This window comes from Zingiber officinale, chromosome 9A (genome assembly GCF_018446385.1).
Source record: "Zingiber officinale cultivar Zhangliang chromosome 9A, Zo_v1.1, whole genome shotgun sequence".
Taxonomy (NCBI): domain Eukaryota; kingdom Viridiplantae; phylum Streptophyta; class Magnoliopsida; order Zingiberales; family Zingiberaceae; genus Zingiber; species Zingiber officinale.
The window spans coordinates 109,221,784-109,235,145 of NC_056002.1; the positions used below are offsets into that span (position 1 = coordinate 109,221,784).

At 41.5% G+C, this 13,362-nt stretch overlaps 1 protein-coding gene across 1 annotated transcript; it reads right to left on the reverse strand.

The window, feature by feature from the left end:
• Positions 1–3,916: 3,916 nt before the first annotated feature.
• On the reverse strand, positions 3,917–8,346 carry LOC122019655 (respiratory burst oxidase homolog protein B-like). Its single transcript, XM_042577109.1, has 10 exons — positions 7,360–8,346; positions 7,123–7,282; positions 6,966–7,014; positions 6,749–6,862; positions 5,835–6,653; positions 5,546–5,757; positions 5,362–5,464; positions 5,226–5,296; positions 4,495–5,099; positions 3,917–4,413 (listed from the first exon to the last, which is right to left on the reverse strand). The coding sequence occupies exons 1-10, from the start codon at positions 7,985–7,987 to the stop codon at positions 4,304–4,306; spliced, it is 2,871 nt and encodes a 956-aa protein (XP_042433043.1). The 5' UTR covers positions 7,988–8,346; the 3' UTR covers positions 3,917–4,303.
• Positions 8,347–13,362: the final 5,016 nt, after the last annotated feature.

Sequence of the window (13,362 nt, forward strand, 5' to 3'; positions counted from 1 at the left end):
GTGCTTCGCACAGAGACTTCCTGGATCGATCACTCGATCGATTGGATTGCTCCAATCGATCGGTTGATCGATCCAGAAGCATTCTGTACTTCGCACAGAAGCTTCCTGGATCGATCGCTCGATCGATTGGATTTCCCCAATCGATCGGTTGATCGATCCAGAAGCATTTTGTGCTTCGCACAGAAGCTTCCTGGATCGATCGCTCGATCGATTGGTTTTCCCCAATCGATCGGCTGATTGATCCAGAAGTACTCTGTGCTTCGCGCAGAACCTTCCCAATTGATCGGCCGATCGATTGACTTCCTTCCAATCGATCGACTGATCGATCCAGAGGCATTCTGCCTCACAGCCGTGTCTAAATCAATTTTCCAATTGATTTCTGATACGTGAGGGATCATGCATCCAACTTTATGACCTACAAGAACTTCTCTTGCCAAGAATCTGGTCCTCAACCTTCTTGGGCTTCTCTTCCTTGCATCCGGTCTTCTGACCTGCAAGGATTCTTTTGCCAAGAATCCGATTCTCGACCTTCTTGGACTTCTCTTACCTTGCATCCGGTCTTCTGACCTGCAAGAACTTCTCCTGGAAACTCACACTGTATGTTAGATCCAACGTATTAACCTAAATTTAAATAATTGTCAACACATTGAAACTTCCAGGGTATGATTGCACCAACAAGTTCTTCTTCTTAATAAAGTACCGATTATGTAGGAATCTGTACTTTGTGTAATGCTCTATATTCATGAACACATATTTTGGCTCATTATATACACTGCAGAGTTTCTATATGTGTGCATGCTTTTTAACTTTCTCTAACATATAGACATTATATTTACTATTGCGATTTTGCATTTGGATTGTTGTAAATATGATATGGACTCTGATCTTGTCCGAACGCTGACTCAATGGACGTTGGGCACGTAGTGCTCTCCGATTTGCTGATATAGATCTCCGGCTAGTCGTACGAAGCTCCGGCGAACCTGCACAGAAGTCGGGCCGGGAAGGGGTTCCCGGCGGCGACCCTCCGACGCTCAAGTCAGGCAAGCAAGTAGTGAAAAAGGTGGCTTCAAAGATGTCTCACACGTACCTCCGGCGAAGTATGTGGCTCTTTATATAGAGTGGTGAAAGAGCTCCTACACGTCCACCGAGGCGCGTACGTATCCGCAGCCCATACCTCGGTATGTGTCTGTCAGAAAGCTTACCTGACGCCATACTGCTACAGTCCAATCACGTCTTCGATGGGACAACAGAACACCCCATGTCAGACTTGGAGTATGGCCTAGCCATAGGACTTGACGGCTGTCAGAAGATGTTCCTGTCCTTCTTTACCCACCACCGGCCGAGACGTCCATCCGGCCGGCTGGACGAAGAGCGTCGTCCGGACGGCCCTCATCCCCTGCGCCGGCCGGGCGGCACGCCCATCACGTCCCGCCTGTCGTTTGCATTGATATGCTGGGGAGACTTCCGGGCGGGTGCTACGTAAGGACTGTTAGCACTATGCTACCTTAAATCTTCGACCAAGCCTGACTTCCGCTCGGCCCTTCTTTACTGTTCCATTGAGCGTCGGATCCCGACTCCTATCCGACCGGCCGGGAGGTCAGCCCCTCCTTCTCCGGTCAGCCTACCTGTCCACCTGGCCTTTTGACTTCCACATGGCGTCGACCCCTCCAAACGAGGGCCACCTGTTCTATCCGCCGGATCAGACTCTATTTGGAGTCATAAGATTGAATCATGTTTTTCCATTCTGATTTAGCATCAGGTATTAGTGAACATGATTTGGACTTGTTTTCAGTCATAAGGAAGACTTATTGAGAATGAACACTTATAGATCACACTTCGTGTCATTCTTGTCCTACACATCCATAATTGATCTATGTTGTTAATGATATATTTTGATTACTGTTGGGTCTTGTTATAGTTATTATAACTCTGACTTTTTTAGTCTTGTACTAATTGATTTAATGAATCAAATTGTTTAAAGGGGTATTTAACTTATAAATTTTGACATATTGACTCAACTAAGGGGTTGTGTGGTGTATAAGGGATCAAGTATAGTCTAATGGAAGATTGAAGGATTAAGTCCATATTAGTGGGCTTAAATCTCCATAGTTTGAGCTTACACTTGATTAATGCACACGTACAATTAATTGTCATAAAGAAATTAAACTCCAATTAATCGATTTAATGCTTGATTGCATATAAAAGGGATTTGAATTAAATGAATATGTATTTAGGGGGTGTTTGGTTCTTTCCTAGGAATAGGAATCGGAATGGGAATCATTATATTGTGGAATGGGAATGGGTATGAGCATGGATATCACTCTTAAAAGTAATGTTTGGTTAGTTGTATATCTTCTATCGGAATAAATCAAAGTTTCCTTTTTTACCCTTAAAGGAAAATAAGAGAAAAATTAGATGTGAGATAAAGATGAATGTGAGAGAAAAAATGATGAAAGAGAATGATGAGAGAGAAAATATTATGAGAGAGAAAGTGTGATAAGAAAGAATGAAGAGAGAGAAAGTCTGATGAGATAAAATGAAAAAAGAGAGTGTGATTGGAGAGAGCATGATGAGAGAAAATATGATATGAGAGAAAGTATTATAGGAGAGGATGAAGAGAGAGAAAATATAGTGAGAAAAAAATAAGGAGAGAGAGTGTCATGAGAGAGATTGAAGAGAGAGAAAGTATGGTGAGAGAAAAAGAGAACAGTGAATATGATGGGAGAGATTGAGGAGAGAGAAAGTATGATGAGAGAGAAAGTGTGTTGAGGAAAAAAAGAGTAAGTGTGATAAGAGAGATTGAGGAGAGAGAAAGTGTGATGAGAAAAAAAAGAGTATGATGGGAGAGATTGAGGAGAGAGAAAGTGTGATGAGAGAGAAAGTGTGATGAGGAAAAAAAGAAGGAAGAGAGTGTGATGGAAGAGATTGAGGAGAGAGAAAGTATGATGAGAGAGAAAGTGTAATGAGAAAAAAAGAGGAAAGAGAGTGTGATAGGAGAGATTAAGGAGAGAGAAAGTGCGTGATAAAATGATGAGAGAGAAACTATGATGAGAGAGAAAATATAATGAGAGAGAATAAGGAGAGATAAGTGATATGAAAGAAAAAATAAATAAATATATTTTGATATTTGATATTAATGGAGAAAATTTTAGTTTTAAGTCAAGGGTATTTTTGGAATAAGGGAATATTTTGATTGATGAAAATAGGGTAATGGCTCATTGAAGGGGAGGTACATGGGAATGAGTTATTACCCAATTTCAAGGATTCATTCCCTTATTTGTATTTCTATTCCTATAATCCAAACATTAACAATGGGAATCAATGATTCTCATTCCCATTCCCCTTCCCCACTCCTATTACCCTAAACCAAACACCCCCTTAATGTGTAGATTCAATAATCCGATTCAATAATCCAGTTCATTAATATTTATGGACTATTAAAGAAGTATGAGTTTTATGATGAATAGTCCCTATAAGTTGGGTCGCGTATATAATAGAAGAGTTTTGGTTCAATTAAAGCATACTGAATTGTGTTCTCTTCCCCTCCATTCTTTTCCTTCATTAAGAAACCTTGGATTGCTGGCACAATCTTATGAAAGACTTCCACTATATTTATAGGATTTTAGGTGACAAATAAATGATACAGTGACATTAGTGATGGATTCAAATTAATCTATTCGGTTTGCCGTTGTATTCAGATTTCAATTTTAACCTTAAAGTAAGATGATAATTAGATATACATCTTTTAATTTATTATTGATGTATCACAGTTCTTAAAAATATCTGATTCTTGCAACCATGTTCATCCTTATAAGCAACCACACAGTTATAAGCAGGAGTCCCAATCTCATCGTACTTGCATCACACTTACATATGTTAGTCGACAAAAAGATAGAGACCAAAAGAAGGAAACGAGTAAAGCCAACTTGGAAATTTCCTTATAAGTTGAAATAAGGACGGGCCTTCCGACCACCTCCAAATTTGTACACACTTGATGGGAAGTACAAGCCTCTGTGTATTTTGTTACTGCACGGTTAATTAACAATCCGTTGAATCCACTGCCAAATTTTACACCGAGCCAAGGAATATAACAAAAGATGAACAGGGAAAGTTGTCACCGAGTTATTGGTGACGAACGCTGTATATCCTCCAGCCAACATTTTATTGGACATTCTCTCAGGTCGTCGATCGTAATATCTTATTCAGATGACAAGAGGTGTTGCTGCAAAACCAATAACCGTACAAAGAGGCTTTCGAGATAGGTGTGATATTAACATTAATTAGCACTGTTGAATGAATGCTTTTAAAAGTTTTCTTTGTGGAAGTCGAATTTGGTGCTGGTCCTTCGTGAGAAATCCGTGGCCAGCTGACGCAGCTCTTTCGTCAGCGTTGGGGCTCCGCAGTAGAACACTCCTGCAAATCAAATTTAGGATAAGACGGCAAAATTCGCAAGGAGCAAAAACTATTGATCGAGTGTATTGATTTGGTGCGGACCGATTCGTTGTTCGCGGTGGTTGAGGGCGATGCGCTTGAAGACGTTGCGCCAGTTGGGACGGGCAAAGTGGGACTTGACGCGGGTACCGGACACGATGTCGACGCCGTTCTTGGCGTGGTTGAGCGACTGCAGCATGACGATAAGCGCCGACCGGGCGTCGCCTTCCTCGTATACGCTGGTGCAGAAGTTGTGCAGCTCGATGACGTTCTTCTTGTCCGTCTCCGCCACCTCGTTCATCACCCCCCGGAACCACTCGAACGACCCCTGCTCCCGCGTCACCCAGTAGAAGTACGCCCGCCGCGTCTTGAACGATGACGACCACGACGAGCTCGACCCCGACGCCGACAGCGTCAGCCCGTGCCTCCTGCTGCCGCTCCCACTCCCGCCGCCTTCCTCCGTCACATGGTCCTCGCGGTCGGAGGAGGAGGATCCGTCGCTGTCGCTCTCGTCGGGCTCCAGCCGCTTCATGTTGTTGACGATGTCCTTGACGATGCTGATGAAGGGCGTGGCGCCGATGCCCAGCCCCACAAGCAGCACCACCTCATACTTCTTGTACTCTTGGGCCGGAGCCCCGTAAGGCCCGTCGATCAATACCTTCGGGAAACTGCACACCCAACAAAAGCTATGTTTTTACCTCGCACAAGCAGTACAATTTCTTGGAGCAAGTAATTAATTCCATGCGTTCCTGCACAATATAATCCAAGGTAAAATCGTCAACAAAATTACTTACACGGGTTTGTTGTTTTTGTCGTAGTCCGACCTCAGAAGACCGCTCTGCCCACTTGCTGCTGGCTGACACACCTATGGATAAGGATGACCATGGAAGTCAGCTTTTACAACTCAAGGGACGGAGACACGAATCCTACCTCCGAGAAGACGGCTTTAAGCTGCCGAGTCCAATCGCCCATCGTCCGTATATGGACGCTGATATAATTATCCTGCGGGGCCGACGTGATGGAGAAGGGGTGCCTGCGTACGTTTTGACGGACGGCGAGAGCTATTAATCATGGAGAATATAATTAGATGAAAAATTGGGCGTGCGTAGAATACCACTGGAAGGGAGAGACAGCAGCGCAGTTGACGAATATGTATTGCCCGCTCCTGTACTTGAAGCCTTGAGGCTTGGACATTTGGATAGTCAAAACGTTGCCTGGGTAGACCGCCACCTTCAAGATTTTGACTGCCCGGACGCTGGAACGGAAGGATCGGATCAACCGCTCGCTTCCGTAGAGGATCACTGGAATCGCCAAGTACATCCATGTCTGCGAATGTTATTTATCTATCTATTAACGATCGTAGGGTCGGTTACAAGGATGAACAACGCCGACTCGCCGCGTACCGTCTTCTTGTACCATTCCCTGGTGAGGTAGAGGAAGGTTCCGTGGACGATGAGGAGGACGTAGACGACGACGAAGAGGTGGTGGGAGTACCAGAAAGCGTTGAAGCCGGTGAGGCGCTTGAAGGGGTTGGGCAGGCGGAGACGGTTGCGGCGGAACCAGGGGGTCGCGAGCGTGAAGGCAATGGTCATGAGGACGACCATTATAATCCCGGTCCAGCCCTCCGTGCCCTTCACGAACCACCAGTAGTCGCCGGGCCGCGAGTTGCCGAAGAAGCGCTTCATGGGTTGGTACTCCTGGTCCGTCTCGTGGAGCACTCGCGGGAAGTCGCACGTCAAGTGCGAGACGGCGTGGAGGCAGACTCCGACGGCAACGCCCACCGAGATGACCTTGTGGAAGTTGAGGTTGTCGTCGAAGGGAAGGGCCTTGCCGAGGCGAGTGTGGGTGCGGAGCCAGGTGATGGTGTTGCGGCAGACGGGGAGGAGGATGAGGGCCATGTTGAACTTGAGTGTCTCGGCGGCGCCCTTGGCCACGCAGACGCAGTAGCCCATGACGTGGTACACTGCCCGATGCCGGTACTGGACGAACTTCCAGCAGAAGAGACCGGCGCAGACGCAGAGCCACAGCACTACCACCCACACCCGCTTCCAGTGATCCTCCAGGAAGTAACGCACTTCATGGTACCACCGCACCAGGGGATTCGGCTCCCTTGTCGGCCTCAGCTTCTGGCTCAGCATCTGGCTCAGGTTTCTACTGTTTGTGGTGCCGATCTGCGACGAGTAACTCGGTGCCTGGAGAAGCAGCATCTCCAGGTTGTATATCTGTAATCCTCATCACCATCAATAACTCCGGCCACACTGCAACGAATTAATCACAAGGGGCATGTTTCGATTAAAGAACAGGGCCTGCGCCTTACATCGATGTATCCCAGATTGTCCGGGTCCAATTCCTCCATGATCAGCGCAGCGTACTCCTCTGCTTGCTCGTGAATCTTCGAGAGATTGTTGGCTGACGCGCTCAACGTGATAATCTGTATGCAAATTATGTGTTTGCTCAAATAACAGTGCCCAAATTAACTGATGATGAATAACGGAGTGCTAGAATACTCGGTACAGAGTATTGAGCTAGTTTACCTCTTTCACTTCCTCTTCTGTGATTCTCCCGTCGGCGTTCTTATCAACCCTGTGCATTGGACGAAGCAATTAAGATGTCGCATGAATTCGGTCAATTTATTCTACTTTTATGCATGGTCGGGAAAGTTGGAAAACAGGGGATTCATTCTTGAATTACATGTCAAAGAAGATCTGAAGCCTGGAATCGAAACTCTGGTCGGAAATTTGATCCCAAAACTCTTTCAACTCGTATTTTGTTATCTTATCTCCATTGATGCGTCTCCTCCTCGTCAATGCATCAAACAGCTCTCCTGCGAACTCCTTGGAATCCTTCATTCCTGTTAATGGAAAATTTCAAACTTTACAGGCAGTGTTTCTTTCCAGAGGAGAAGGGAGAAATCGATAGACAACGGACCGATGCACTGGCCGAAGCGAGAGCGGTGAATCATGCCGTCAACAGAGAGCTCTTCGACGCGCTTTTCGACGACTGCCCACCCGGCGGCGCCGTCGGCCTTGCTGATGAACTTGAGGCCTCTGAGGGCGTGGGCGGCCGCTGTCTTAGTCCGGTCGAACTTCCCCGGCCCCTGCCGCCGTGTGAACGACGCCAGCCGCCGGAGCTCCTGCGACACCTGCTTGAACTTGGACGACGCCGTGCGCATCATCGACTTTCCGAGCCCGGCGCGTCTCTCCAGCTCCCTAGCCAGCGCGGCCACGTCAGGGTCCACCTCCGCGTCCCCTCGGCCGGCCGCCGCCGCCTTCAGGCTGTGGAATGCCACCTCGTCGTCGCGCACGTCCAGGGTGATCTCCACATACGTCTCGTCATCATCGTCGTCGTGATCGCTCTTCCCCTTCAAGGAGGCCGAGGACGGCGAAGGCGAGTAACTGAACCGGGGGCTCTTCTTACCGCCACCCCGCTGGTTGATCGGGCTGATCAGGGGGCCACTCAGAGGACCGCTGAAGGGAATTCCTGGGCTCTCCACCTCGATCCCATCCACGGGGCTCTCTCCGCCCCTTCCGTCCAGGCTCGACGCCGTACTCCTCATCTCCCGACCTCCAACCCGTGCTTCCACAATCCAAAAAAAGACTTCACCAGCAACGTAACGACTCCATCAACCTCAAAATGTCTAGAAGAAAAGTAGCGATGAAACAGGAGAGAATTGGAGGAGCAAATCCAGGGAGCCGCTGCTACTACCACCTTCACTCAATCCTGCACATATCATTTGTGCGGGAGCAAGCAAGTAATGCACAAACATCTGTGGATGGGATTGTGGCAACGAGAGTCAAAAGTCCACCGTCACTGTAGCCGTTTCCGTAGTATTTGACGGGATGATCGTTGAAGCGGCTAGTATTCGTTCGATCTTGATTGATTAGCTGAGGAAATGAGCAATTGCTGATTCAGCAATGACAAATGGTGAATAATGATTAATATATTAAGGAGATGTTTATTTTGATTTTATCAAGATTTGAATTTTAAATTTTATGATAATAATATCTCATATGTTAATCACTAGATCATTCTAAGGAGATGAGCAATTGTTAATTCACGAACATTGTATATGTGGTACAAAAGAGATTCATTCGCCCTTAGCGTCTCTATCCCTAAATAATATAAAAGAAGTTAATCATAAATGATTAATAACTATTGGTGTAAGTAGTTAAAGCATGAAAAAAGATACGTCACCACTCCAAGAGGGATAGAGAGTTCTCGATTGAGCTCGTTGATTTCTGATACTCATTTGTTTATTTATTTTACATGTACATGCGTATCCACAAGTACAACCCTATCTAACTATGTATCCAGTTGATCAATTTCAAAAGCATCTTCCTCAAGCGGAAAAAAAAATAAACATGCTCTAAATATAAAGGAGACATTTATCTCAATTTTGTCAAAATTCGAACCCCAAATCTCATAATGACAATACCTCATACATTAGCCACTAGACCCATTTAAAAATATCCTTATCAAATATCCTATTTAAAAAATTTAGCTTAAATTTTAAATAGAGTAATTAAAAATCTTTTATATCAACTATCTCTATTAATTTCTTAAATTATATATTTATAAATAATACTTCTTTAAATTAAAAAAATAAACTTCATTCCTTAAATATTATAAAAAGGAGAAGAAATGTAAATATTATAAGAAGGAGAAGAAATGAAAAAAATTAATATATAAGTATTGAAAAATGAATATCAATATTTAATAAAATAATCTTTTTATTTTAAATTATAAATTTTAGATAGAAAAACGAGTAGAGATGCTTTAAGCCTGTAAATTGATTTATAACTCACACCAACCAACAAACTTAATTATAGATCACCTCGTGACGTCTTTTCAATCTATGATTTTTCATTTTAGCATCTGATACACCATTTTTTTTTTTTTTTTTTTTTTTGCATTAAAGGAAGAAGTAAAGTAAAATTAAGGTGTAGAAAATTTAGAGACTCATTGATTGAAAAAAAAAATGATATAATTGTGTGATTTGGTGAAATGTCCAAAATAAAAAAAGCCAACGTCTTTGGCGGAGAGACATTGACAATTTCGCAATTCAGAGAGAAGTTTATAAAGGCACGACATGGATTGCTACTCTACAAACACAAAGTTATCTCAATAGGATATATTTAATAATTTGGTAGCTATTTAGGAGAAGCATAACCAGCACTTACTGTCAAGATCAAGTGGTTGGTCCTTCTTCTATCGACCTACTTTTACGCCTTCAATTAGCATCTTGATCTTCTTCGTCCAGATGGCAGAAGTTCAAGAAGGGAAAACAAAAACAAAGATGGACAAAAATTTTGAAGTTGTAAATGTTAGTGGAAACTAAGATATGACTGAGAGATGATTCCTCTTCAATTGAGAAAACCCAAATCATTAAAGAAAAGGATAGATGTACATTAAAAAACTAAGTTACAATTGCACAAGGGTACAGCTTGGTGTCCTTACAATTAGCCTATTCCTTGGTTGATGTGGTTTCGCATGAAACGATTGGAGGAATCCTAATGTCGCTCTCAAAAAGTGAAATAAAAAATAGATACCATATCCAGAATAATTGACTCATCAGCGACGATGTGACACGCAGGAAGGACAACTATGTATCTCACACACTGGGCTGGCCTGGTGATGTGTTTCATGAGGAACCTTGCCTATGAATTTGCCATGGAATTAAGACATTTTCTCTTACTATTATGCAACTACATTTGTTGCACAAGGACTAAAGCTGCCTCTAAGCTAAAGATGGTCCACATCGGAAGGTGCCTTCCTCTTACATTCCAAGATTTCTAGTGGATAGCAATGTCCTCCTAGTAAGGGAAGGTCAGATCGAAGTGATCATGACTTGTCACAGAGAGTGCTACTTCGCTATTTCGTAGACCGACCGCCCTCACAATGGATGACTTGGCGACGAGGAACAACCATTTTATACTCCACTTTCATTTAAATAATATACCTACTTATTCTATTTAATAATCATAAAACCGCAACGAGGAATACGAAATAATCGTAAATAATAAGCTACAGTCAATTCACAGGCAAATACAATAGTACTGTGGTAGAGTACTAGACCCTAGGGTGTCAATTCGAATGGATCGGATCGAGTTGGATCGGGTTAAGTTTTTTTTTTTTTAACCCAACCCGAACCCGATCCGAACCCGAGTTCAACCCAAAACACCTCAATCCGAATCCGAACCCGACCAACCCGAACCCGACCCATATAATCCGAAAATTCGATTCAAAACGACTTTTTTAGATTATTTTCCCTATAATTCTTCACTTTTATCTCAATACTCCATCATTATCATACAAACATGATATTAATATACATAAAAACATCTAAATTTTTAAAATAAAATTTGATTTAACCCCAAAAAATTCACAAACCCCTATATTTAAGTCAACCCGGGTCAACCCGAACCCGACCCGACTCAACCCGAAACTTTTGTACTCTCCAACCCTCCAACCCGAATCCGAAAATGCCCAACCCGAACCTGATTTTTTCGGATCGATTCGGATTGAGTCGTCAGGTCGGGTTCATTTTTGACATCCCTACTAGAACCCCGTTACTATTATTAATATTATTTAGAATTGGCAACTGCCACCTGTGTGTAATAAGACATGATAAGTACGAATATGGTGTTGATAATTACTTGATAATGAAAAGTAATTCCAGGTAATCAAGAGGGGAAAGCAACTGCTCTAGAATTTGTCAATGGTTGGTGAGATCATTCCATCAAAGGAACAAACAAGGAAGAAGCTAATTGCGTGTTTATATGCTGCTGACCAAGAAACTTTGACACTGACATTTCCTTCATCAGTATTGATAGACTCGGATTAATAACGATGGTGAATTACTTCTTAGCACTACACTATATCGACAACTAGTTAAATCTGCTATTTATTTTATGTTGTCACTCAACTGAAGATCTTCTATGCTATCTAAGCAACATTACGAGTGTTTCCAGGGAATGACCCAAAAGAGTCCTTGTAAAAATAAAAACTCCAAAAATGGTCTACTTTAGTCAAATTAAATTTAGGATGTCCATGAACCCTTCGCCACTCAGCTAAGCAGAATAAAGACAGTATGGAGAGCAAGTGCTACACAGTTTCTATGATTCATCCTAGGCAACCTTGAGATGCTATAAGAAGAGATCTTAGTTATATTAGACGTGTTTCAAGCTTTCAGTAAACCAAAGGCGAAGTATTCAAAAGGATTCAATTAAGAAAAGATACATGTAATTACCTTGAAAAACGGGATGCAGATAAGCATGGAAAACATGCATAGACAAATAACCTTTACGCAGTTTTCCATTCTGATAAATTTGGTAGCTAGTCTAGAAAGGAATTTCCTCAATTCCAATCTTCTTAGAAAGTAGTCTGTCATTAAAAAAATGCTTGAACAATGCCTATGGGATGGATGATGTGCTATTGAACAGGCATAAGTTCCGTCTCCGTAAGGAACAAGTTGAATTTTGTAAAAGCATCTCCTAGTTAGACTTTATATTGGTAGTATAAGAAATGAGTGTTCACTCCTAAGAAGAAATACAACAAAACTAAAACAAAAGATCAACCTACATGGTGAGACTGGAAAATGCATAAAAAGAACACTGGAAAAAAGACTGCATATTCATAGAGATGATGACATTGATCACAGTATATCAGAATGGCCACTAATCGAATCATGCATCACAATCATTTTAACAAATAACCATAAGAATTTATTATCTACAGATTGTCCAGTATTCTATCTAAATAAAAGTCCCTTGACTTGTGTGTTAGTCATCTTGGATATAGTGTGGCAACATCAACACAAGTAATCAATCAAACAAAATTAAGATGATGGCATTTGGTTCCAAACTGAGTAATAAATACAGGCATAAGATAACAAACATTTTACCTTTCTATTTGCTCTCATAATCATCATGCCAACTGTTTAACGACACTAAATGAATCTTACAATATTCCAGTAAGTTAAATTGTGTTTCTTTATGCTATCCATAATACCCCTTGGTTTAACCTACCTATAATATTAATGCAAATTTCATAATATAGTTACAGAATAAGAATACTAATTCATTTGATCAAGCAAAGAGAGAAATATATTACTTTATAGAATTTAGATATTGTTAAGATACTAATAGTAATTAAGATTTTATAATTTTATTTTATTAATAAAACTAATTAAACAAATTTAAAAATATCTTACAATTATATATATATTTTTAATTAATATCTATTAAATACTAAAATTTCAAATATTAAATATATTTTATGATATAATATAAAATATATTCATATCACTATAATATGTAAAAGACGCTCTCATCTAGGTTGGAAAAGTAGTACTTGGAATGTGCTACTAAATGGAAAAGCACTTAAAAGTTGAATATCAAACACAATTTACTCTACAAAGTGCTTCGGCCTTCCATAGCAGAACCAAGCTTATTTGCCCTTATACACTCTAGTCTAATTGATACAATGCATTTAAGCATGCCCATACACCCTCAGTATGTTTTCTATTTTTTAATTTTATTCTTTCTACTAACACCGCATGCCTATCTTAACTCTGCTATTTTTTTTTCCCATTTGTTGCTTCCAAACAATCTAACCCTCATGGTTAAACACTATTATAAAGTAACTAATGTTATATGACACAATTACTAGTTACTTATACAATTGGTCCATAATCTGCCATTGTTGTTTTGAATTAGCATTAAGTTCATTTTTATCATCAATTAGGTTACCCACTTACAAATTTGTGTATGTCTATTATTTGACTGCTAAGTAAAAAACTAAGCTTGCTATCTGAAAAACTAAGCTTGTTATCTGATCAAAACTGTGTGAACCTAGTGATCCAATTGAATTGAAAAAAAAAACACATAAAATAGTAAATGTAAGGTGGTGTTCTATCTGAATTAAAAAAAT

Excerpts from the sequence above, each read along its gene's own strand:
- LOC122019655 (XM_042577109.1), bottom strand. The coding sequence starts at position 7,987 with ATGAGGAGTACGGCGTCGAGCCTGGACGGAAGGGGCGGAGAGAGCCCC. Across the intron at positions 7,283-7,359 it reads TCGCTTCGGCCAGTGCATCG|GAATGAAGGATTCCAAGGAG; the intron begins GTCCGTTGTCTA and ends TTCCATTAACAG. Across the intron at positions 4,414-4,494 it reads CCACCGCGAACAACGAATCG|GAGTGTTCTACTGCGGAGCC; the intron begins GTCCGCACCAAA and ends TTTGATTTGCAG.